This window comes from Drosophila nasuta, chromosome 3, assembly GCF_023558535.2.
Source record: "Drosophila nasuta strain 15112-1781.00 chromosome 3, ASM2355853v1, whole genome shotgun sequence".
Lineage (NCBI taxonomy): Eukaryota > Metazoa > Arthropoda > Insecta > Diptera > Drosophilidae > Drosophila > Drosophila nasuta.
Genome location: NC_083457.1, coordinates 46,287,121 through 46,312,476, shown reverse-complemented (window position 1 = coordinate 46,312,476; position 25,356 = coordinate 46,287,121). Strand labels below are relative to the sequence as shown.

Sequence of the window (25,356 nt, the reverse complement as noted above, 5' to 3'; positions counted from 1 at the left end):
TAAAAAAGTGAATTTTATTTATTGATAATATCAACAATTGAAGGCAAGGAAAGGGCAGAGACGAGTTGAATCTTCTGCCTTTTGGTTAGTTATTATGATAGTAGCAAGGAGAAGTAATGTATCTTCTTTTCTGCCCTCGATCAGAGATGCCATCGTCACTTGGTTAAGTTTGTATTATGTTTTGAGGTGTTAGCAAACTATAAAGTTTTGTCTGGTGGAAAATTGTATTTTATACAGCTCTATGAACTTAAGGCTATAAAACGAATTGCTTTTATAATGTATATAGTATATGTATGTATATTGTATATATGTAACTCGAAGCCAGTAAAAAATATTTTTTGATTAAATTTAGGATTACGATTCGCTTTGATTTAGTAGCTATGCTGTTTGATGGATTTGTCATTGATATGCTATCGGTTGAGTGAATTTTTATTAGCTTGTTACTTTTGTTGTTCACTTGTAGGCAATCTGGGGAAATTTGGGCGCATTGCCATAGAGTCCCTCCGATTCCCAGACCTGTATGTGCGACTCCCTCGTGAGCACCACCAAATGCTGATGCGTAGAGTAGCAAATACTGTGAATGAAGTGCATTAAGTTTAACGAGTTTCTTGGCTTTATATTTTCTCTGGACTTACCTGCGAATGGGCGAAGTGCCTGTGGTTAGTTCGCTCACAAATGCCAAGTTCCAACTGGACCAGAAGCGCACAAAGCCGCCCTCCACAGCGGTGGCAATCACGTTGACGCCAACGCCTTCCTTGATGTAGGAATAACACACAGCCTGAATGCGATCCTCGTGCACCAGATGCTGCACATAGCGAGCATTCACAGAGTGCAGTCGTAATATGGATTTGCCATTGGGATTGATGTTGACATTGACAAAATCATCCAGACTCTCCTCTGTCACCTCGAAGCATTCATCCGCTGCGCTTGGCTTGGCTTGAGCGACAGCCACAGCATTGGCATCTGGTTGCTGAGGCAGCGTATGCACCGTGACAATGTCTCCGAGGGTTGGACTAATGGCCACGTGTGTGATGGGCGATTGATGTATCTCTGCGGGACGCGCAATGGTGCGCACATAGCTCCAGCTGTAAAACAAGATTATATATAACAACTGAATTGATGTATTTAATGCTCACACTTACTCATTGAGATCCCAGATGACGGCAATGCCATCGCGTCCAGCTGTCACAGCCAGCTTGAACTCCACCGAGAGTGCTATGCAGGTGATTTCATCGGTGTGCCGTACCAGCAACGTAGGACCCAACCAACTAAGATCAGCGCCATCGCGTTGCAATGCATCACTCGACGAAGATCCGCCCGATGAAGCAACCGATGCAGCTGAATGCGTGGCATGCAGATTACTCGACTCATCGGACACATCGAGCGCTGTGCCAGGCACCGAACTCTTTGAGGTCATCTTCCGGAAAGCCGAGTTGTAGGACAGACGCAGTCCACGCACATAGCTCTGACGGCTCTTGGTGCTGGTGCGCTGCTGTGCATCCATGCTGCTGGCACACTTGTAGACACTAATGCGTCCCGATTTGTGTCCGAACCACAGCTGATTGCAATTCACATCGCAGCCACAGGCGGTGATGTCATCGAAGCTGCCATTGTGCAGCAGATTCTTGGGTTTGGCCTGCGGTTTATTCAGCGGCTGGATGCGCACAATGCGATCGTCGTAGCCCCACGAGATGACATTGTAGGTATCTGGCTCAGCGCCTTGCATGACGCCAGCTCGCGTGGGCAGCGCATAGACCACATTCGTGTTGCTGAAGCTGAACAGATTCTCGGTGCCGGGCAGTTTGTGTATGTTGGCCCACGAGGGTGGCTTCAGCTGTGGCGAGCCCACATAGACGCCCCAGCGGAGTCCCTTCACCTGGTTAACAATAGGCGTGTCTACCAAAGAATAATCCAGAGCCTTGGTCGAAGGATGCGGCGATTTGAACAGCTGTCGCGGCATTTGTCCGTATGTTTTGACCATTGTCTTGACCGCCTCGCGCTCAATGGGATCACTGATCTCCGAGTCCAAGAACACAGCGTAAGTCTGCAAAGGTTGCCATGAGAAATAGAACTTGCTTTAAAACTTTATACTTACTGCTGGGTGGAATACATTGATGGCCTCGATGGCGCTCTCGCCCGTTTGCTTGTACCCAAAAATCAGATCAATCCAATGATGCAGATCATTGCGCACCAATTCCGACTCCAGCGCCTGTCGATGTATGAGTACAAAGAGTCGCGGATCACGTTGACACCAAGCGGGCAATGCCACATCTTCAACACGTTCGCCATTCTGTCGACATCCGAAATTGAAACGCTCGAAGTTCTCAAACATTTCGGGCAGACAAAAGAACTCGGGTATCAGCTCCTTGACATCGGTGGGACTATCGCGACTAGCCAGACAGTAGGTGGTGTTTAGCGCATGGAATGTGCGATCCGGCAGATCAAAGTTGTTGTCTAAAAAGTAATAACAAAAGAATAAGAACTAACCAACAATTGATAATGGAAATGTTACCTTGATAACGCAGAAAGTAGCTGGTGAAAGGCGGCACACGAACGAGGAAGTGCAACACGGTGCCAGAGTTGGAGTAATGGGAACTGTAGTGATACGGCTTCAGTATCAGCGAACCCATGTTCGTGTTGGTGCTATCGATGTACTGCAGAAAAGAAGAAACACAATTGATTGTAATTACTAACATTGCTATTAATGAATACATTTTCTTTTAATTAGCTCAACAGATTTAAGGTTTTTGACGGCAAATAAGATTAGGAATGATCAAAATAGTGATAATTATAATGTTCAACAAAATGTAGTTCCACCTTTAAATTAAGACACTAAGCTAACGGAGCGAATTCTAGCTAAATTTATTTCTTTTTGTTTTACTTTATCGACTTTTGAGTGAATACTTCACTTGACAATTATAAAAAAAAACTGAAAGAAGAAAGTGTTTGCTAATAATGCCACTGCTCCTTTTCTATTAAGTAGCGCTTTGCCAACCTCAATGTGTGCTGTTGTTGTTGCTAAATTACTTATAATACTCTTTGCTCCACCCCGACTACTCACCGTGTAATTGCTGATGTAGTGCTGCTCATTCTCCTCCAACTGCACGGCAATGGGTCGCGGTAATTTTCGGAAGTTCTGCGGCAGCCGGAGATCGAGCAGCTCCGATTTGTAGTTGGCCAGCACCCAAGGAAATACCGGGTACTGCATGAGATCGTTGTAGGTGCGTCCAGCTATCTGGTTGAGTGTCATCAGATACTCCCAGTTGGTTAGCAGGCCTTCGCGCCATTGTTGCGTAATGGCCAGCACCTTGCTATTGTCCGGCATGGTCACAATTTTATCACAGAATACCTCGCGCATGATCTTCCAGTCGTCGGCGTTTTGCAGCGAAAAGAAGAGCGATTTGTTCGTGTCGAGAAGAATCTCGAATGCCTTCTCCTGGTGTTGATAGCGCTTCAGCCAGATCTCAGTAATGTTCGATATATCACAGTTGACGTTAAAGTATTTACAACGATATGTGGCCAGAAAGTATAGCTTCAGATCCGTGATGATAATCTCGCCATCAATCTCCCCATCCACGGGCAGAAACTTTGCCGCGAAATTGTAGAGTATCTGCGAGTTGAGCGATATGTTCAATTGCTGATCATAGCTGGCTATCAGATAGTCCAGCGGTCGTGTATACTGCTCCAGATCCTCACGTTGTCCCTGCCCAGGACAATAGTCGTTCATGAAGAACCTGCGATCGATCTCTAGGTGACAACGTCGCAATCGCGTGTGCACTCGCGATGGTCCTTCGGTGTCGTCGAGTTCCCAAGAGCTGCAAGGGAAAGAATGTTATTGCTTGATAAGATTGACGAACTCATTTTCTTACCACTCGGCGCGTTCGCTGCAGTGCCACGGAGCACCCTCGTGTGTCATACGGCGTATAATCTCCAGCCACTTGGTGTACGTGTAGGTGTCATCGTAGTCCTTCATGTGGCACATCAGCAACTTGCGCTCAGCATTCTAAAAACACAGTAAAGTAAAAGTAATTTGAGAAAACTTCGTTTTATTGCATGACCATGCGTAATTTAAATGATTGAAAGTATGTTTCATAATGAAAAGGCAAGGCTTTTTTAATATTCTTAAGTAATTTGCACTTTCAGGAAACCTTTTAAAATATATTCAGCTATTTCCATTCTTATAATTAAGATGCAATTTATTTGTGTTTGATGTAAGGCAACCACAACCTTAAATCTGCAGTAAATTATATTACGTACTATATCTACTACTAGTAAAAGAGCATGTGTTTAACACTCACCTGGAGTTCTGCCACGCGCCTCGTAGTCACCATCGAAGTGTCGATGCAGTGCTGCACCAGCGGCTCAAACTTGTAGAGCGTCTTCTCGAGCAGTTGCTTTTGCTTGCCTGCCAAGCTGCTGCGATTCAACTCGAGTCGTTGAATTTCATTCACCAGATTCCAAGAGGAGTCGTTCTCCTTGATGCCCAGCGCCTGGCAGAGTGGCGACAGATTCTCAATGGGCGGTTTGATGTCTTCCATGAGACTTAGCCACAGCAGCGCTTTGATCATCTTACCATCGCAGATGATGGCGCTCTGAAACTCATCCTGGCATGTGCGCCACAATGCATCCACAATGTAAGCGCGCAAATCTCGCGGACGCGACGGTTGCAGACCCCAGGCAATGAAATTGTTGCAACGCTGATTGTTGGCAATGCCATAAGAGACGAGTAGCTCGAAGAGGGCCACTTCTGGGCTGCTGGCCACATAGCTACTGCTGCTGCTGTTGGTATTTCCATTGGCAACACAGCCGCTGCCGGTGAAGAACTGTGTGCTGCGATCGATGAGCAGTTCCATGCGAGTGCGACACTCGGTGGCACTGAGCGAACAGTCGGGAAGACTGCTCCTCAACCGATAGCTCTTCTTGTTGCCCTCGCACGCCTCGAAGAACATGTTGAGCCACTGCAGCTGCAGGAGCGCTTGAACTGTGCGAAAGCTGCGCACAATCAGCGCTGGTTGCTTGTCCTGGTAGAAGGACAGCATGTTGAGTATATCCCACACCAGCTGTCGAGGAATTAGAGAGATTAACTTCAATGCATTAAAGTGGTTACAACATCTACTCACATTGATTTGCCCCACAGACTTCAATGCACGTTCGCCTATGCCCCCAAGTAGCTCTACGATGGATTGATCCATGTTGGGTTGTCCTAAGCGAAGAGAGTAAAGCTGATGCAACGCCTTCACTGCACACTGCAGCAATCCTGCATCCACTAGACTCAGCTGCTCATCGGCATTCTGTGGGAATATTGAAATGGTATTCATATTATAGTTTTATTTTGAGAAGAAATACAGTTTAAGATATAGTCATATATGTGTATTGAGAGAATTTATAAAAATATTATATAATATATATTAAATATATTATTTATCTTTAGGAAACATATTTTCCAATTTATAGATTCTTGAATGTAAAATTCATTGACTTTTTATTAAGAAAATATGAAAGATGTAATTGTTAAAGTCCGCTTTGATAGAATTACAAATAGTAATACATGTTTCTATTTTGTTTTTAAATTCTAAATAATTTATATTTTTTTTGATCGTGTTACGAATTCTATATTCTATATTTCCTCTTTTACTTTGTAAGCAATTGATTTTTGTATTCGAAAATAATAAAGTAATCGTTTGTGTTCACTCTCATCAAGTTGTTTTTTTCTATCTTAATTCACTAATTGTTCTCGGTTTTCCAAACAAAAAAAGTTATTTCATGGCTTTGTTGCAGTACAGAATATAAAACAATCTCAATAAATTAAATTTTTAGTAATATATAAATGTTGTCATTACTTAAAATCACTGTGAATGTTATCATTTGAACCTGGATCAATTTTCTCAGTATAATTATAATACTTATTTTGCGTTAAAAATTAAAGCAAAAAAACTTTGATTATCATCATAGCTTTAACAGCTATTCAATCGATATATTGTAAACCACATGGTCCCATCAGGTTGCACTTATTGATAGTTCTGCGAGCCAGTTACACACTTATTACAATAAATACAAAACTCACCTGCAGATACAATCGAAGCAGCGCCTTGAAGACCCGCTGCGGTTCGCTGTGCCAGCTGTTGTTGCCCATGGCCATCGAGATGGCGAGCAAGGACTGCAAACCGAAGCGCTGACGAATGGCCAGCGACACCTCGCTGCTGCACATGTCGTCGAGGCTGCCGTGGAGATCTGTCACCCAGGACAGACACGCCTCAAACATGGCCACATCGCTGCCATGAATGGTCAGCTGATTGGCCAAATGCAATGGATACAATTGCTTGGAGGCAGCAACAAGTTCCGCCGATGGCAAACGCTTGGTGAGCACCGCCAGCAGCTGAACAATGGCTGTGCGCACTGCACAGCTGCGTTGATTGGCCAGCACTAGCAAAAATTCAAGCTTGACATAGTGACGCAGCACCTCATCCACTGCTGAGTCTGGCAGCAGGCATAGAAAGTCTTTGAGCAGCGTGAGCAAACGCTGTTGCAGCGTCACAATTCCGGGTTGATCGTAGAAGTCTGTTTTGCGATTGGGCAGCGGCGCCATTTGCGCTGAGCTGGGCGTGCTGTGACCCGTGGGTTGCCACTGTTTGCTGGGATGCGAGTGACCACGACGTCGGGCGACCTTCAGCGGACTGCGTTTCGGGCTTTGACTGGTGCTGGGATGACGACGCTTGAAGCGCTGACGCCAACGCGTTGCCTCCACGGGACTCAAGAGACGAAGCGCGGCTTTGTTCAGATTGGAACAGTCGGCCATCTGTTCCAGCTGATCCTCCAGCTCGTTGAGCGCCCGCTTGTAACTGGAATTCGAGTTGTGAAATCTTCTTAGTCGCCTGATGCGCTCCGCACGCTCTGGATCCAGTTCCTGCGTCGCTGGCTGCGGTTGGCGTCGAAACGAGGTTGTCACCCGACTGAGATTGGCTGCCACCAGCGAGCGTTCCTTTACAGGCAACTGCGGAGTGAGCAGAAAGTAAAAGTTGCCACGATCGTGCGTCACATAGCATTCGCTGGGCTTGTGCAGCAACAGCAGCAGCTTCATCATCTCGTCTAGCAACGAAGGTGCTGGCGGTGAACCAGCAAACACCGCTAGAATCTGCACAAAGCACTCGGCGGCATAGGGCGAGATGTGAACCGGATTGGGTGATTCTATCACATAGACTTTGCACAGGTTGAGCAGCGCTCGCAGCAAGCCCGAGTTCTGCAATTGCTCCATGTTGAAATCCCGCTGCGGATGCTTGTCGCGACTCAGCGCGAGTATCGAACGGAACAGCATGTCCAGCACATCGGAGTGCGTGGATCCCGAGCGATGCCAGTCCGAGTAGCGTTGCAGCACGGCCATCAGCAGGCGTGGATATACCAGACAGGCTGTTGTGTTGTCATTCACATGCAGTCCATCACCACGTCGACTTATGAGTGGCTGTGAGCAGGCGTTGTTCACAATGCTGCGCAGCAATTGCACGTCCTTGGAACAGCGCTCTGATTTGATCACATAGCCAATGAGTGCGAGGTAATCCTGTCTCAGAAACTCCGTGTAAAGCTGTGCATCCGAGTGCGCCAGCTGCAGTAGCAGATCCAAGGCAAGCGCTTGAGTATTGGCTGTGCTGGAGAGCTCCACGATCTGCAAGGGAAAAGTGTGTTAATTGGGTGAATATAGAGAATTGCTAGATCTGTTAGATAGAGCTGTAAAAGCATCAAAGTACTATCATCTACTATCGATGTTTTTGTTTATTGTAGAGACTTGATTTGAGAGTAAAGTTATAATAGGCAAAATTTGATTTATAATATAGTAAGTGAGCGTGTAAAAATAAAATAAATAATGTTCATCGACTTTGTAATTAAAGTTAATGATATTTTCATAGAGTGATCAATCTTTCAAGTTATCTAATCTGGTTTAGATCAATCATTCAACTCTATTTAAGGCATTTCTTAGAGCACAACAAAATTGCATATCTTCCAAGACATTCAATGAAATAAGTTAAAATGATAAATGAATTTTAAAACATAATTAATTATGAAAACATTTATATATCTAGAACATTTTATGTGCCTTTAACTTCAGACATGAACAACAAATTCCTAAAGTATATTTCACAATATTGAGGTGATAAAAATATAAAAAACAGTTATTACAATATTGACATGATAAAAATATATAAAACAGTTTCAATAGATTTCAAAATCATTAAACAATTTCAAACACTTTCGATAGTTTGAATGATAGATACTTTACTGATGTTACTTACCCTAGCGAAAAGGTAAAGCATCGTGGACAGTCCTCCGTTGAGCAGCACCGCCGTCTGCAGAGTTTGTGGATGATGCTGCAGCAGCTCGCCATAGAGCATGTGTCCCTGCGGGCAACCATAGCTGGACATGTCCAGCTCTTGGCTGGTGTCATAGCACATCACAAGATCAGGTTGCTGTGCGGAATAGACCAAAACCCTTGCTTGCCGCAACAGCTTCATGCAGTCCGCATAATTTCCAAACGAAGCGGACGTCAGTTTGTTCAGCTGCACGTAACCATAGTTGGGCTTCCAATTGGCCACTTGGCACTGTGTAAATTCGGTAAAGTCCGGGCCCATTGCGGTCAGATTGAGCATTAGATTGCGCTCAACTAGGCGACGCTTGAAGAGCACCAAATTAGACAGTGCATAGCGAGGTGCCGAGCCATCGAGCGTGGAACGCGATGAGCTGCTGTTGCTATTGCCGTTGCCCGCCTTGGCGGGAATGCCTTCGCCCACGGCGAGCATCTGGAAACTGTGCGAGCGCGTTGCAACGTGCAGATTGTGGAACGGCATGTTGAGCGTGTGCTGCTCGAGGCCATCCATGCAGATGGTCACCTGCAAGCCATCCGTTTGCTGCTGCAGTCCAAACACCAAATGCAGCCACTTGTTGCGTGGCAAACGCAGCTGTGCAGCTGCACGGAGGCGCCTTCAAAGTAGCCGCCATGTCCCTCGGCCGAGGATTGATGTCCGTTGAGCAGATGCATCTGTCCAAAGCTGTTTAGCAGCGCCATCTTCGTTTGCTTCAAAGCATGACGAAAGCTGCCACTCGATTGCGCTGTTTGTGTAGCGGGCTCAGTGCTTGTAGCTGGCTCAATGTGTTCCTCGATGCGCTGCGGCAGCTGCTCGCTGGGTTTGACCAGTTCGAAAACCAACTGCAGATTGTTGCTGATGTAGATACTTAGCATAACGCCGCTGCTGCCAAGCGAGATAAGATGCGATTTCTGCGGGGGAGAAGGCATGTTCGTTAAGTTTGATATAAAAATTGAGGAAGATAACTGCCATAGCATTTGAGAGTACATACAATAATTAATAGTCAACAAGCAACAGATATTGGTACAGCTACAACAGACTTCCAAAAAGTCTTAAGCTAATTATTAACACTAGATTTTAAGGAATCATTCTAGTCGAAGGCATTGAATTTAAATCCACTTAATCAACAATTAATCAACGTTAATCTGATGAATGCTGCAGCTATTAGCTAATGTGATTCACATAATTGAATACTCTAGTTTTTAAGATATGCTAAATTCTTAATAATGCAGGAGATATTCTCTAACTTCAAACTGTAACATTGGACTTTTTTGCATAGGTTGGTCTATAATTTTTTCTCTTACTATTAAATGGCTTAAAATAGCTATGTACGAACCTACATGTGACAGATCCGCTGTATAGATACATTGTCTTTATTGCTAAGGCACGAAACATTCAACAATAAGATCTATTCATCGTACATATGATAACTGTAGAAGTAACTCTTGTAGCCTCTGAGCTCAGGATGTTTAGACAGACATGACATACTGACATATTTTAATTGTCTTCATAAATAACTCCACTAATAATAAGCTTCAACTCCTTGGAATGACAGCTATCAAAATAAACACTGTACTCACTGTCAAATCCTCGCCGGAGTAGCGCGTTTCGTCGTCGTTCAGTTGTGCAAAGCTGCGTTGCAATTGCTGACCTTTAACCTCTAGCCACAACGACAACGTGAGTCCATCGGGCTGCCAGAGACGCGTCTGTGTCACCGGCACAATGCAAGCGGCGCGTGTGAATAAAGTTGTGGCCTGACACTGTTGATGCTGCAGACGTACGCGCTCGATCTGTTCACTAACAAATGCATCCGCCGTGATGACAATTTTGCCATCGATTGTAATGGGAAACTCCAGTTCCATGCAAGGCTGTGCTTTGCGCAAACTGAAGGCGCAAATGTGATGCATGTGACGCATTAGCAACTCGATTGGCGGCTGTTTGCTGGCCAAAATGCCAAAGAAAGTGTTGAGCACATCGGGAGTATTCAGTTGACTGATTAGCTCTAGTATGGATTGCTGGAGTTCTGGAAGAGTAAAGGAAAATGATTAGTTGAGGAAAATGCTTGATAGTATTCCAAACCTACCTCGCAGCTTGGCATCGCTGCTGCTGAGGACAGGAGCGAAACCTTGGAGTAGACACAACGGTCCACCGAGATAATCCCTGATGACAAACAATCGATTCGCCAGCTGTGTGAGACTCTCTGTCCAGCCGGCGGGTTGGCGCATGCAGAGCAGCGACAATTCCACCAGCATTTGCACCACCAGCTGACTCAATCCCTCGTGCATGATGTGACTGCGATAACGCGACGATGGCTGAAAGGGCAGCCACGATTCGTTGGCGGCCACAGCGACGCCGCCATTCAGTTCACACTCGGATTCGGTGAGTTCGGCTATTTCGCCATCCGCCTCATAACCTTCGTCTGCTGTTAAATAGTAATCCTGTTCATTCTCGCTCAGCTCGAGTTCGCTGTCGGCTGCGCAACTAAGCGAGGCGCGTGTGGAAAAGTAATCGGCATCGGCGCCCATGGCTGCTTCACTTGAGTTGGGGCGACGTCGTGGTGTTGGTGGAGTGGCCAGCGAATTCTTCGCCGGCAGCTTGACCGCTGTGGTCTGTGGCCGAGGCAGCTCAACGCTGCCGCTGTTGAAGGAACGCGCACGTGGTCGCGGTTGTGTGGAGTCTGCGGAGGGCGTGTCACTTACAGCAGCCACGCCAGCTGGTTCGTTGTTGTGGTGTGTGCTCGACAGCTCGGCGATCTTGAGCAGCGTTTGTAGTGTCTGAATGACAGCGTTGTCCCGAGCATGTTGCTCGCCATGCTCCGACCAGTTGCTCGAGGCGTTGCTGAGTATGATTGCCTTGAGTTTGCGCAGGTGCTTCTGCATCTTCTCGACTGCAAAGACCAAATGAAATGTGATTAGAGCTTCGGTTGGTTCGGTTGAGTGGACGCGCGAGATGTTAGATAAGAATCGAGACTAGATCTTATCTAGCTCAAACATCAACAAAGCAAAACACATCAGCGGGAGCGTCGTCTGCAACAGCATTCGTTGGGAGTTAGTCGTCAGTGTTCGACGAGTGCCAAAGCAAAAGTGTTGCTGCCTCTGTTGTTACTGTTGGAACGTGTGGAATGCCTTCTCCGGCATCTGTATCCATTTCTGTAACGTGTGCAACACACACACACACACACTCTCAGTCTGAGAAATTCAATCTCAGCTGCTCGGAGTGTTCGTTGTAAGCGCTTCGTATTATGGCGCAAAAGTAACACAGCGTCTGCCTGACTCACCGACTAACTGACTCGTCTTATAATTAACTCTTGGGCAACCACAACGCACCGTTATTAGCCGCCGCCAAACAAGAGCAACAACATAAGCAACAGCAACAGCAACAATCGTTGCCCTCTCATCTGTTTCGAGTGCTGTGTGTGTTGCGTGCTTTGTTCTCGACTCACGGGCTTTTCTAAGGCTTCTTGGCCTAGCTTCAGTCGATTGCATTGGAAACGCATTAGCCGCGGAATGTTATAGCAACAGTCGCCGAGCTTGCTTGTCTATCAAAGGGTATTCATTTGAGAAGACACTCTTTAATCATAATTGAAATGAATGCAAAGCAAAGAAAGTCAAATTCAATATTGGATTGTTCCCATTAGTCAAAATCTCACTACTGTATAATTAACATCTTTCTACAAACCAAGCGGTAAGACCTAGAAGGTTGATATTTTAATAAATAAATGTTAAAATTTGCACAATTTCTGCAGAAATTCTATTTATTTAAAATGTTTGTCTTGAGTCAAAGACAGAACTATTAAAACACAGCTCATATAGTAAGAGTAAGAGCTAGGAGACTGTTAATCGATATATAAAACTGTTTGTACAGACTGACTGAATAATAAAGGCATAACCCAAATGGTAAGAGGTAGAATGCTAAAGTTTGAACACATGAATTCTGTAGTTTGTAAATTTCTACACCACTTCTAAACGAATCTATTCATATTTATACTGACAGACTAAACTGTTCAATCACAGTTCATAAGGTAATAGCTAGGAGGCTGAAATGTTTGTTTCTCCTGACTCTCATGCTGAACTATTAAAGCACAATGAAAATTGTAAGAGCTAATAGTCTGGAAATTAAACACAAAATACAATTAATCAAAAAATGTGAATGAAGTTGGGTAGTTTTTAAAAAATGAAAAACAAAAAATAACTAAAATTCATAACGAAAAAATGCAACTATAAAACTTTCGTAAAAATAAATTTGTTTATCTAAATTATTACACATAAGTTTTTAAAAGAATGAAATAATAAATAATGTCAATGCACTTTCAAGAACCTCAACATTGCTTTATGAGAAAACCCGTCTACATTAAGAAAAGCTCTGCTTTTCTAATAATAATAAAAAAATTGAAAGATTCTATATCTAATTGTGAATAATAAATTTATATTAGTGAGATCTTTTAATATGGATAACCCACATAATCACAATTATAGAATTGTTGCGGTTACCGAATTAACGACGTCATTACTACGTATCATCATCACACTTGATTCATTTAGTCTTATTCAATAATAAAGTCAAACTCCCCTATTCTCCTCTTAGAGTACAGGGTATAATAACCACTTAAGCGTAGAATCGACAACACGTTCATGCTCCAATCACACACCCTCACACTCCACACATATTACGCAGCTTAGACTCACCTTCTTCGTTCTGAAAGCCCTTGATGCAGATGGCCATGGTCGCCTCGAAGAGTTTTAGCAACAGTTTCTTGCACTCCCCATTCGATTCGTACAGACAATACAAGTCAGCATCGATGTCGAGAGTTGGCTCTGCCGCAACACGTCGTTCGCTCTCGTCCGACGTGGGGCTGGTGGCGTTGCCACCAAAAAGCGAGCCCACAATGTTAAAGAGCTTGCTAATTAGTCCGGCTGCGGCCACCTGATCCTCAATAGCAACGTTGGAGAGTGTCAAGTGGGTGGTGGCCAGTGGGATAGCTGTTGTGGTAGTTGGTTCAATGCTGTTGCTGTGATTGCTTCCGCGTATGTCGAAGAGCACAATGCTTTCGTCCGGTTCACTGGACTGCAGATGTTGTAGAAATGAAGGCAATGCTGCCTGTTCGGCGTAGTTATCGATGACAGCGGCGTAATCGAGCGACGAGTCCGCGTAGTCTGAGCTCGCTGTCGTCGTTGTCGAGGCTGCCAGCGCACTACTGAACGGCAGCTGTACATGCGACACGAGTGCCTCCAATGAACTTGAGCCACAAACGCCCCCATTTCGTGGCAGCTGAGGCAGCGGCGTCTGCGACGTCGATGACGACGGCGTCACAGTTGCCGTCGTCGTTGCGGTTGCGGTTGAGATGGCGGCTTTGGGCAGCATGAGGAAACAGCTAAGCGCATTGTAGTTCAGCTTGAGTATGTCAATGATGGTCTTATCACCATGCCGCAACTTCTGCTCCTGCTCCAATTGTGGTTGCTCCAGCTTCAACTTTTCCTCCTCCTCTTCGTCATCCTCGTCGTCCACTGTCATTTCCACGGGTATCGAGTAGATTTTGGCAAATTCATTATAAAAAAGCTGACTGGTCTTTAATAGCTCATAGTTGAGTGTCCACTGCAGCGCTGTTATATAGAGTATATCCACAGGTTTGTGACCATCGAGCAGCGCTGTATTTGCTGCATCATCCAGCCAGAATTTAACCTGCGAACGTTTGGCACATCTTTGAAGCAGCGCCTGGAACAGCTTCGAGGCACGATCGCTGCTATTCAGTTGTAGTTGTATCAAACGACGACTCAAAGCAACCTGTTCGTGATTGTTGTCGCCGAGGAAGGCAATGTTATCGATGCCCACCTTGATGAGATCACAGACGCCGCGTTGCAACTCGGGCACACTCAACAGATCCTGCATGTATCCGATGTTCTCCTCGTTGTAGAACGCCTTCACCAGCCGAATGTCGCTCAAGTACATCACAAAGATGCTCAGACATTCGTGAAGCACACGATAGTTCTCCAGTCTCCCAGGCAGCTGCAGTCTTGGCAACTTATTAGCTGGATTGATGTGCGACTTCGCGCTGCACTCGCTTAGCTGTTTGTATTGCCGAAAGATGGGCAACGCCACCTCAGCTAGAATGCCAGCAGCCAGATCATACGATAGCAGGTAAGCAATGTGCTTGAGATGCTTCAGAAAGAGCAGCATGGAGCTGGTGTTAAGCAGCGGTCGATAGTTATCCCTGTAGATGCTCAATAGTTGGGTGTGAAATGCCGGTGACTTTAACTTCTCCTCGCAGACACTGCAATGCTGTGGCGAACGCTTCACGAAGATCGTGTGCAGCACATTGTAGTGCAGAAATTTGTAGGCGCACTTTTGATAACTGCCCGAGAGTTGTGTGGCCAGACGCAAACAGCTGGCATAGTTGGTCGCATTGTAGTGACAACAGCAGCTGCCGGTGCGCAGTAGCGAGCGCACGCTGTGCTCCTGCAGCTCGGGCACCAGGCTGGGCAGTAGCTGATACAGTTTGCCCTGGAAATAACAGCTCAGCGAGCGCCTCGAGCAGTGCAATTGACTGTGTCGCTGTCGCTTGTGGCGCGGTGGTTGCTGATGCTGTTGTTGTTGCTGTTGATGCTTGGCCAGTGCGGTGGAGGTGCTGCTCTCCATGAGACATTGTTGCTGTTGCTCCTGGCGCGACAGATGATCGGTGAGACGCAACAGCAGCTTGTAGATGTGCAGAAATAGCAGCGAAGTGCTTGTTGTTGAGGTGGCTGCCTCTTGCAGCACGTCGAAGCAGCTGTCAAAGTTCTTCACATCGATTTGTCCCAACTGCTGGGCGCCATGTTCGATCAGATTGTGCAGCGTGCCAAACATTAGATAGAGTATGCCATGCGATAACAAAGGACTTCCTCGATTGGCAGCCAGCGCATAGAGCAGCTGACTAAAGTTGCTGTTGAAATCCAAGGCTGTTGGTTGTTGCTCATGCACGTAAAAGTTGTTGACGCAATGTGCGATCAGTTGCAGCAACTCAAACTTGATAATCTCATCGTTCGTATCGTTGGCATCCTCCACACAGCCGCTGCAGAGATGTCCCAATGCAAAGTTGTGCACAGTCACACTCAGCTGCGGCTCCTGCTCGGCATCGAGGCAACGCGTCAGCAATTGAATGAGCAGCAAAGCCAATTCATCGCTCGTCTTACTGGCAGCTTTAAACTGCTCAAAATTGTAATCTGTCTCAACTGCAAGTTGCACTTGTTGCGGTTGCTGTTGAACTTGTGACTGTTGTTGCTGGCGACGTGATTTGTTGCGCTGCGAATTCAGGTGAAAACTTCCAATGAACTGTGCAATGCTGGTGAGCGATTGAAGTGGCGGATTCTCTGCACTCCATTTGCAATTGGGAAACAGATTGATGCACAGCTGACAGAGGCTCTTCTGTGAAGCAATGTGCTGCAAAGAAACAAAAAACAAAACAGTTAATGATAAGCTGACTTCACTTCGGAGTAGCTCTGCTTTGACTTGCCTTGATTTGCACTCGCAGCAGAAAGGCGAGCAAGTGCTGACCCAGTCCATTGGTGAGGAAAGTTCGAAGTGCCAGTATCTTATTGCAGTCGCTGGGTGTGCTGAGTATGAGCTGTAATCCAATTGGCATATATATTTAGTATGAAATCACACAAGGAATTACACTGATAATGCAGATAATATTTGGGCAATATTTACGAACAAGATTAAGCACTAAAATCCAATACCTCAATACTGAGTTGTAGATTAAAGATAATTTGAAGTAGACTCTAATAATACAGCTTATTGACTGATAAAAATTCTCAATAAGTTTTTAACTTTTTACTAATTCTCAACTCATAAATATACCTTTGTAGTTTTGTATTTAAGAAAGATTATTTTATATAAATGGATTTTGACAATATTTTCAATTTCGCGAATGTAAAATGAAATTTGTGGGATTTAATACATAACAATATATTTGAGTATATTGTTAAACTTATTGTCGATGATTTAAATGTATATCTGAATAGGTCTCATGAATAAATTGTATGTATATCCATATATAACACGCAATTCAAGTGATTATAATAATAATGCTTTTAGTTAAAAGTGTCTGTACCTAAATCTGTTTTCTAGAATACTGGAAGGAATTGCAATACAATGACTAGACGTGACTATTAGACCTTTGTAATATAATTTGAGGTAACTAATTCAACTTATTGATCAAAGAAAAGTGTCAATAAATTTCTGTATTTTAGCGATCATACAAGAAATTAGTTTAGCACTTTCTAATCATCCATAAAAACCGATAATAACTGTATTTTTATTACCTGTGCTAGGTTGTGTTGCTTGCGCAGCTGCTTGATGCATTTGTTCTGCTGCTCGGATTCCAATTCCTGCGATCGTTTGGCAGCGCTGATGATTTGATACACTTGCTCCAGGAGATATGAACACAGCTCCTCTGGCAGCTGGTTAAAATTGCTAAAAGCAACAATGATATGAATATGATTATGTTTAGTATGAGAAAGAAATGATTAGTTCACCTATTGAACTGGGCATCTTGCAGCGTTTGATCATCCACGTACTGAAAGTTGTATAGCAAAAGCCAGAGCCAATGCTCCTGAAATAAGTGTGCGATAAGTGAAAAAGTGATGAGGGGAATGAAGAGCGTAATATATCTGAGTTGTATACAAACCTTGACACTCGCTGCTTGGTTATCATCCGCAGCCTCAGAGTCTGGAGCGTGCAGATAATGGCTCCAAAGTCTGTTCAATGTGTGCAGCAACAGTTGACGTTGATCCTCCTCCTCCACCTCCACTTCCACCTTCTCCTGTTGCTGCTGCTGCTCGGTGGCCATGGCAAAACACACTCTTCCTGCTGCTGCTTCTGGCTGCTGCTACGATTCCGGCTGTATTGTCGAGCATCGGGCAACGTTGTGGCCGCAATAAGCGCTGCAAGTGAACTGACCGAATGGATGTGAATGCACCGAACTAGCGACTATCTGCCAGCTGTAATTAAACAAGTACAAATAAAGTGTGTGAGTGCATTTGTGTGTGTGAAACTGACTTTATGCGTGGTCGCGATAGTCGAGCGAGCGACCGAGGAGAAGGAGGAACGCATACACACAGCAGAGGCCGGTGAAGCTGATTATTATTTGGACGAGCAATATAATGGAAACTTTCTGCTGGCAAACTATATTTGATTGCTATTTATAGCCATGCTCCAATGGCAAACTGCACTGTTGCTGTTGTCAAGTGCGCCTCCAAAGCCGGCATTTGTAGGCGTGTCGCGCGGGAGAAGGCGGCGGGGTAAATAGCTGGCAGTGATGCGCGTCTTCTCTATTCGCGACGATAAGCGGAGTAACTCTATGCGCCGACTTCTTGATCAATAGAAAGTGCATAGTTTATGAATTGACCGTTCAGTTCAATTAGCAATTAAATGCGGTTTCTTATCGGCCAACGACTTCAGCAACAACAATTATAACAACAACAACATCTCAGAAGATTGCAATGTAAACAAAATAACAATAATATATGCATATTAAAAATATATTCTTCAAGTTCTCCAATTTTTAAACTGCGTAAATACCTTTCGATGACGCTGCCCACTAAATTATTTACACATATATATTATATTAGAATTGCTCATAGCGAAAAATCACCAGACCTTACCCGCAGAACCAAAAAAACGAAAAAACCACGAAGAACAACGGGAACAACAAAAAACAACGGCGCAAAACAACAACACTTTTAATACGCCATTTTGGTTTCGAGTATGTACACCGTTCACAAAAATATTAATAACACAACACAATTATAGTTTTTTCCTTAGGACAACACACTGTTTTAGTTCCGCTGCACGTCTGTTGGTGTGTGCGTGCGTTCTATTATTGTTATAAACAAAAAGCGCTCAAGAACTGCTTTGTTATTGCAGAAATCAGCTGTGAGTGATGGTAGTTCGATAGCGATACAACGCAAAACAATCGATGACAGCTGTACAGGGAATGTAAACATACAACAGCTGTTATCTACAATAATGCGATGAGCGAAAGCAACAGCTGAGTTGCGCCGTGCCTGCTGTTAATTAACAGCTGTTGCTAATGTTATTTAACTATTGTATCTGCAGTCAGTCTTTTGCTCGACGGCGATTGTTACGCGCGCTTTTATTCAACGGAATTCGCGTTAATAATAATAAAAATATCAATTTTTAAGGAATATTTTTCATATTGAAAGTCCACACACAAATTGTAACAAAATGCTGTGTAGATTTCTTGTGAATAAGAGCCTGGCCAATAAGAGTCCAGCGTTCAAGGTGAGTTAAAAGTGTAGCAATTATTTATTCATAGATACCAACTTATGCGTGTGTTTGTGTGTCTGGATAATCTAATTGTGGCTACAATAACAAATGCAGAGACACTCTATGTGGGGTTTCTTGACTATCTTTAACACTTTATTAGCCACTCATAGAAATTGTTACCTCTCGCTTAGTGCGTGATAAGACTGAATCCAGTCTTGGAACAGGTGCTAAACAGCCACATGTTGATATGCTAAAATTAGATGTGTACACACTTCCCAGCATAGTTTACACATTTGTTTGTGTGAGTGTGTGTGTGTGTGTGAATAGTGAAGATTGATAAGTTTATTAGTGTGTGATTCGTTGGCTTCTTCTACAGTCCTGATAAGCACTATTTTGATCGTGATTGTGATCACCCCACGCGAACAAATTCTCCTCGCCCTTGACACCCGACAACGAACACTAGCGAACACAATTTAATAAATAGGCGGCTGTTACGCAAGTTGTTGTTTGCAAAAATAAAAACAACACGCACTCACGCTATATAGATAGATAATCATGACAAACTTGTATGCAAATTGCTGCCCGCTGGAAACCTAATTTAATCTAAACACCTGGTTATTCTACTTTTAGCTCATTGCTTGTTATTCGACATCGGGTAAACCTCGACAGGGTAAAATCTACGAGTCCGCTAACGACGCGGTTGCCGATGTTAAGGATGGTTCCAAGATCCTCTTTGGTGGCTTTGGTATTTGCGGCATTCCCGAGAAGATGATTGATGCTCTGAAACAGAAGGGTGTTAAGAACATCACCGCAGTGTCCAATAACGGAGGTAAATAGAGCTGCAAATCAATTTAAATTTTCTTTAAAATAATATTTAATGGTACAAACTAAAGCTGAATCAACAAATTGAACTAAAAATATACGAAGAGAGGCCAGTATTAATTAATTGATCACTAAAAACATTTGATTTTAATTAGCGAACTGTTAATAAGGGAAACTTTTCTGCAACTCTAAAAATAAAATGTAAGGAATTGATTTAAAGTAACATTGCAAACATTATAAGGAGTTGCTAGTTTAAAAAAAAAAATGGTTAATTGAAATTCAAGAAGCATAAGCACCACAAGCTATTTAATTTCAATTTATCAGCTGTTAGTAAACGCATTAAAAATAAAGAAAAACATTTTAAACTATGATAAAATAAACAGTTTTTTAGTGTTTTTATTTAAGTTTTGAGATACTGAAGTATATTTAATGTTAATTAATGCGTTTGAGAGACACTAAAAACATATCGGAATCATTTTTGACTTAAAACACATTAAACAAATACTGAAAAGATTTAAATTGATTTAAATCCGAGTAGCTTTTTTATTAGCATCATAAAATATTGGATTCGCATTGCTCATAAATTTAAGACTTGTTTTAATTGCATTTTATAGAAACTTCCACCTCTAATTAGCATTTCCAGTTATCATATGGTAATGACACCTGTTGCATTCCTAGATTCAAAGTTCCGAGGGAACTAGTTCAGGCTGATGAACTCAGCTGAGCACAGCTGATTGGCCAGGGTTGCCTATCACTAGCTATTAACAGCAGCCACTGTTAATCAAACAAAACAAGTGTTTTATCGCAACATAAATTTTGCAAATAATCAATCTTATCTCGCGACCATTTCCAGGCGTAGACGATTGCGGTCTGGGAGTGCTGATTAAGCAGAAGCAAGTGGCTAAGGTGATTGGCTCGTATGTGGGCGAGAATACCGAGCTAGTGCGTCAGTATCTCGCCGGTGAATTGGCCGTTGAACTGACACCTCAGGGCACCTTGGCCGAAAAGATTCGTGCTGGTGGCGCCGGCATTCCCGCATTCTTCACCCCAACTGGCTATGCCACCTTGGTCCAGGAAGGCGGAGCACCCGTCAAATACTCCACGGATGGCAAGGTGATCGTTGAGAGCGTTAAGAAACCGGTGCAATCCTTCAATGGCCGCAACTATGTCATGGAGGAGTCCATTTTCGCTGACTTTGCCTTTGTTAAGGCACAGAAGGCCGATGCCCTGGGTAATCTGGTGTTTAACAAATCCGCCCGTAACTTTAATGCACCCATGTGCCGTGCGGCCAAGGTGACCGTGGCTGAAGTGGAGGAAATTGTGCCTGTTGGCGCCATTTCTCCCGATGAGATCCATGTGCCTGGCATCTATGTGAAGCGCATCTTCAAGGGCAGCAACTACAACAAGCGTGTGGAACGTCTGCGCATCACCGAACCTAAGGAAGCCGGTCAACCGGCTGCAAAGGCAAATCCTGCTCAGCTGCTGCGTGAGCGCATCGCTCGTCGTGTGGCGCTGGAGTTTAGCGATGGCATGTACGCCAATCTGGGCATTGGCATTCCAGTGCTGGCTTCTAACTACATCCCCGATGGCATGAACGTCATGCTGCAGTCGGAGAACGGTATCCTGGGTCTGGGTCCCTTCCCTACAAAGGATAAGGTCGATCCCGATTTGATCAATGCCGGCAAGGAGAGCGTTACTGTTGTGCAAGGTGCTGCCTACTTTGGCTCCGATGACAGCTTTGCCATGATACGCGGTGGACACGTTGATCTGACTATTCTGGGTGCCATGGAGGTGTCGGCCACTGGTGATTTGGCCAACTGGATGATACCCGTTAGTGCAATTTTTTTCCTTAAACAAAATACAGTTTATTAATGATCTTAATTTTGCATCGCAGGGCAAGCTGGTGAAGGGCATGGGCGGTGCTATGGATCTGGTGGCTGCTCCCGGCACAAAAGTCATCATTACGATGGAACACAATGCACGCGACGGTTCGCCAAAGATTCTGGACAGCTGCTCGTTGCCACTCACAGGCAAGGAAGTCATCGATCTGATCATCTCGGAGAAGGCAGTGTTCCAAGTGGAAAAGGGCGTCGGTTTAACCTTGATCGAGGTTGCCGAAGGCTTCACGGTCGATGATATTATTGCCTGCACCGGAGCTAAGTTCAGTGTGTCACCAAATGTGACCCAAATGAGGCAAATACCCGTCTAAGCTGCCGAGAATTAAGAATTGCAATTGGCTAAAAATGCAGTTCAGGTACTCGAAGTGATATATTTGTGCATTTATTGTTATTGAAACGTGGAACAACAATCGTGTGTGTTTCTTTTATTACGATTAAAGTGTAAAGTTTGTTAATGTAATTTTGCTTGTTATCCAATCCAACCCATTTACCCCATTGCCTTGGCCATGTCCTTAAGTGCCCCGGAGCGATGAGCGAGGCGCATTTGTCGATTAAGTATATCAAAGGTGCGATTGTATTTGCTGCCGTATTCGTTGCGACAGATGGCGCAGAACTGCGAGCTCAAAACGTGCATAGGACTGCGAAAATAGAGGTTCTTCTGCATGGTCAGCGAGTTCTTTTTGTGTGCCATCATGTGGAGAACGATCTCCAGAATGGACAACAGCCACCACACGACAAAGCTCCAGCAGAAGAGCGTTGGGATGAGGAACAGCAAGTACGTCTTGTTGCGTTCGTAGCCCAAAATGATGTTCTACAAATCAAATATTTAGTACACACATTTTAAATTTATATTGATTTACAGCTTACGGTGCTCACTCCATCCATTTCGATGTAATCCTCACGCTCATAGCCGGGCGTCTTAGTTGGTTGCTTGGCGGTAACATTACGCGCTTCATCGTCGCTCAGATACTTGGCTTTGACTTCGAAGTCCGCCTGATATTTGTTGGCCAGCACATTCTCGACCTCATCGCAGATGGTGCCACGCAAGAAATGGCGTGGCACATGGAAGTTGCCGTGCTTGCGATAGCGAACTTTCATCCGATCGTTGACGGGTTCACCGGTCTCTTCGTCATATTTGGGCTGTTTGACGCGTGCTGAATCGGTGTAGAAATACTCAAACTCACCAGTTTCGCTGTTCTACAACCGAACAAAATAAAAAAAGAATAACAAAACACGTAAAGATTAGTTTAAGTTGTTTAAAGCTGATAGCAAAGTTGATAAGGAGTTCTACGCTTTCTGCAACAGCTGATGGTAATGAAAATTTACATTTCAAATTTTGGCTTTGCGGTATCTCTGATCTCGATCTGAACTTGTGACACATTCTATCGTCTTTCATCCCTCTCGTTCTTAGTGTGTTGATAGAGTAGGCAATTAAATTGTTTTTATTTCTTAGTTTCCAAAAATAGGCGAGACATGTTTTTCCTTGATAAGACAGGCAGCCCCCAAGGGGGGAATCGAGAGGCTTATACATTGCCTGTGATACGATTCTAATCGAATCGCAGAATGTGATTCATTTAACGGTATTGCGCGCAATATTTGCCAGTGAACACGAAATACTTTTTGGCATGCACCTTACCACCATCATGTTTAGAGTGATACTAAACCCGAAGAATACGAATACGAGTACTCGTTAATGGTATTCGGTCGCTTGTCCATGCGACACAATAACATAATAATACAAATACACTACAAACAAAAAAAATATAAAATAACTTATCGTTATCAGCGAGACTTGAGATACGACGACAGTGCCTGCCAGCCTTATGAAATATTTTAGAGTCGCTTATCATTTTTACATTTCTATACTCTATAGTGTGACAATATTTTGGGCAGCTTCATTGCAGCTTCATTCCCCCCAACACGAGGTCTAGCCCTTGATTGAGTTGCGTGCAAAATCTTTCCCATATGATTAATCCAATTTGACACTGAGCGGGAATGTGAGAATAAAAAAATAAAATCCAGAAGCTGCTAAGACGCAGTTCATGACATAATAATGAACAACTGGCTTTAATTATAATTATAGTTATTAAATCGGTGTCTATTTTTATATCAGACGTTGCTAGTCAATCTTGAACTGTGCTGCGTAGTGTTTCTCGATGTTTGACTAACCTAATGCACCCATGAATATATTCAATTGAGTACACTACTTGACTCGCATGCCAAGTGCTATATAAGATATTATTTCTCCTGGGTGGTCTCCCTGCCCTCGACAATGTATGAGCTTATATAATACTATCTTCCGTGATTGACTTTGACAAAAGGTACAGTCTCCCATAGGCAAGCCCCGAGAGATGTCAATCAATTTATCACTCATCGCTTTAATCTCACATCTCTCTGATCTCTAAAGTGCTGTTTACACTTTTTAGCTTGAAAATGGGACAATCGATGGTTGGTGGTTGGTTGGTAGCTGTTGGCTTAGTGCCGAGTGTAATTACATGGTGTTAAAAGGGTACTCGAAAAAGTAATACCTGCGGCAGCTAATTTGATGACAGTTCTACGATAAAGCCATGTAATAAAGTATACATAGTAGTAGACATTGTCATAGTTGTCGCTGCTGCTGTTGCTGTAACACTTAAGTGATAACGCAGTGTCGACCAATCGATAGGTTCGCATTTGTTGCGATTATCACGCATATCAAGTATACGTCACGAGAGCGAAAGACCGAGAGCGAGAGCATGAGTTGCCATTAGTTTGTCTGGCATTTGGCAAAATAGTAAATCACAATAAAATCGTTGTTTATAGGGCGCATTTTTAAATGAGCTTAATTACGCGCAAAGTTAAAATAAAAACAGATCCCAATAAATAGCTAGATTTAATGCCAAAAATACTCTCGCTGCCCATCTCTTGTTCGCTCTTTCTCTCAGTCTCTCATTCTCTGCCTGCCTTTCGCCGTTTTGGACCACAAACCAAAAACGAGTTTTGGCCAGACAGCGTTTAAAAATCTAAAACTGGAGCCTAATATAACGTCGAAACGAGAAAAAGGGGAAAACAATTAAAATGCTGGCGATACAGACAATCTCTTAACTTTTATTTTATTTTATATTATTTTTTTTTTTGTTTTCGGCTGCTTTTTTGTCTATTGAGGCCAAAACGCGTTCGTTGCTCACCTTTATGGAGTATACCATGTCTGTCTGGCTAATAATTTATTGGTTTTATAGTATATGATTGTGGAGTTCTCGTTTCTGGGAATTTTGTTTTGTTTATATTGCGATTATTAGGCAGTTATTGATATTTCCCAACACACACACACGCACACACAAAGATCAAATACGCATAATAATAATATATTATTGATTGGATTATATTTGTTTTGCTAAATTTTCCGCACACTTTTCAACTGTCGTCGTTTATTTCACTTTGCCGTGAAATCAAATAGACAGCTTTGATAATAACTATTATTTTATATTATTTAATTGTTGGGTGTCAAATGAAGAACCGGTTGTTGATTGATTGAATTTAATTGCATTAACTTGTCGCTTTTTCGAATTATTTTTCATATGAAGCACATTAAATTGCGAGCACCGCGAGTATATAATAATATATATACGTATGGTATATATTTAACCTTTTCTACTGGCCTGACGCCGTTGCTATAGCTTTTATTGTATTTTTTTTCACGCGCACGACAATAATGGGAAACGCGGCGATTACACGTCTGTTGTGGACAGTTTTTCGATGAAGAATGAGCGACAAAGCAACAAATAAAAACCAAAACCAAAACTTTAACTCGTTTTGGTACTGTTAACGCATTAAGAGCGGCAAAGCTCTCTCTCTGTCTCGCTCTCGCTCTCTTTATCGAGATCCCACGCAAGCTTTGAGCTTTTAGAGTCGAATGATTGCTGTCTCGGCTAGTTCACTTAGCTTTTGTATTGTGCTTTCATTACACTTGATCTTCAAAGTCAGGGTTTATTACGCATACGCCAGGTGAACCAAAGTTCAGCTATGATGATGGCATTTTTATT

At 43.6% G+C, this 25,356-nt stretch overlaps 3 protein-coding genes across 3 annotated transcripts; 1 reads left to right on the top strand and 2 right to left on the bottom strand.

Moving 5' to 3' along the window:
• LOC132793565 (lysosomal-trafficking regulator) lies at positions 1-18,187 on the bottom strand. The gene is given in 20 exon segments (XM_060803540.1): positions 1-574; positions 636-1,085; positions 1,143-2,044; positions 2,096-2,454; positions 2,513-2,654; positions 3,062-3,815; positions 3,870-4,003; positions 4,299-5,060; positions 5,121-5,291; positions 6,065-7,657; positions 8,283-8,950; positions 8,953-9,262; positions 9,932-10,374; positions 10,435-11,238; positions 13,037-15,764; positions 15,838-15,948; positions 16,649-16,799; positions 16,862-16,938; positions 17,014-17,326; positions 17,990-18,187. Coding segments are annotated over 19 exon segments (10,842 nt in total). The 5' UTR covers positions 17,176-17,326; positions 17,990-18,187; the 3' UTR covers positions 1-453.
• A 258-nt stretch (positions 18,188-18,445) lies between these two features.
• LOC132793569 (succinyl-CoA:3-ketoacid-coenzyme A transferase, mitochondrial) lies at positions 18,446-21,794 on the top strand. Its single transcript, XM_060803553.1, has 4 exons — positions 18,446-18,629; positions 19,245-19,443; positions 20,290-21,266; positions 21,331-21,794. The coding sequence occupies exons 1-4, from the start codon at positions 18,573-18,575 to the stop codon at positions 21,643-21,645; spliced, it is 1,548 nt and encodes a 515-aa protein (XP_060659536.1). The 5' UTR covers positions 18,446-18,572; the 3' UTR covers positions 21,646-21,794.
• LOC132793572 (uncharacterized) lies at positions 21,681-25,063 on the bottom strand. The gene is made up of 3 exons (XM_060803557.1): positions 24,502-25,063; positions 22,202-22,531; positions 21,681-22,145 (listed from the first exon to the last, which is right to left on the bottom strand). Exons 1-3 carry the CDS (start codon positions 24,517-24,519, stop codon positions 21,822-21,824), a joined length of 672 nt encoding a protein of 223 aa, XP_060659540.1. The 5' UTR covers positions 24,520-25,063; the 3' UTR covers positions 21,681-21,821.
• Between the last annotated feature and the right edge of the window lie 293 nt (positions 25,064-25,356).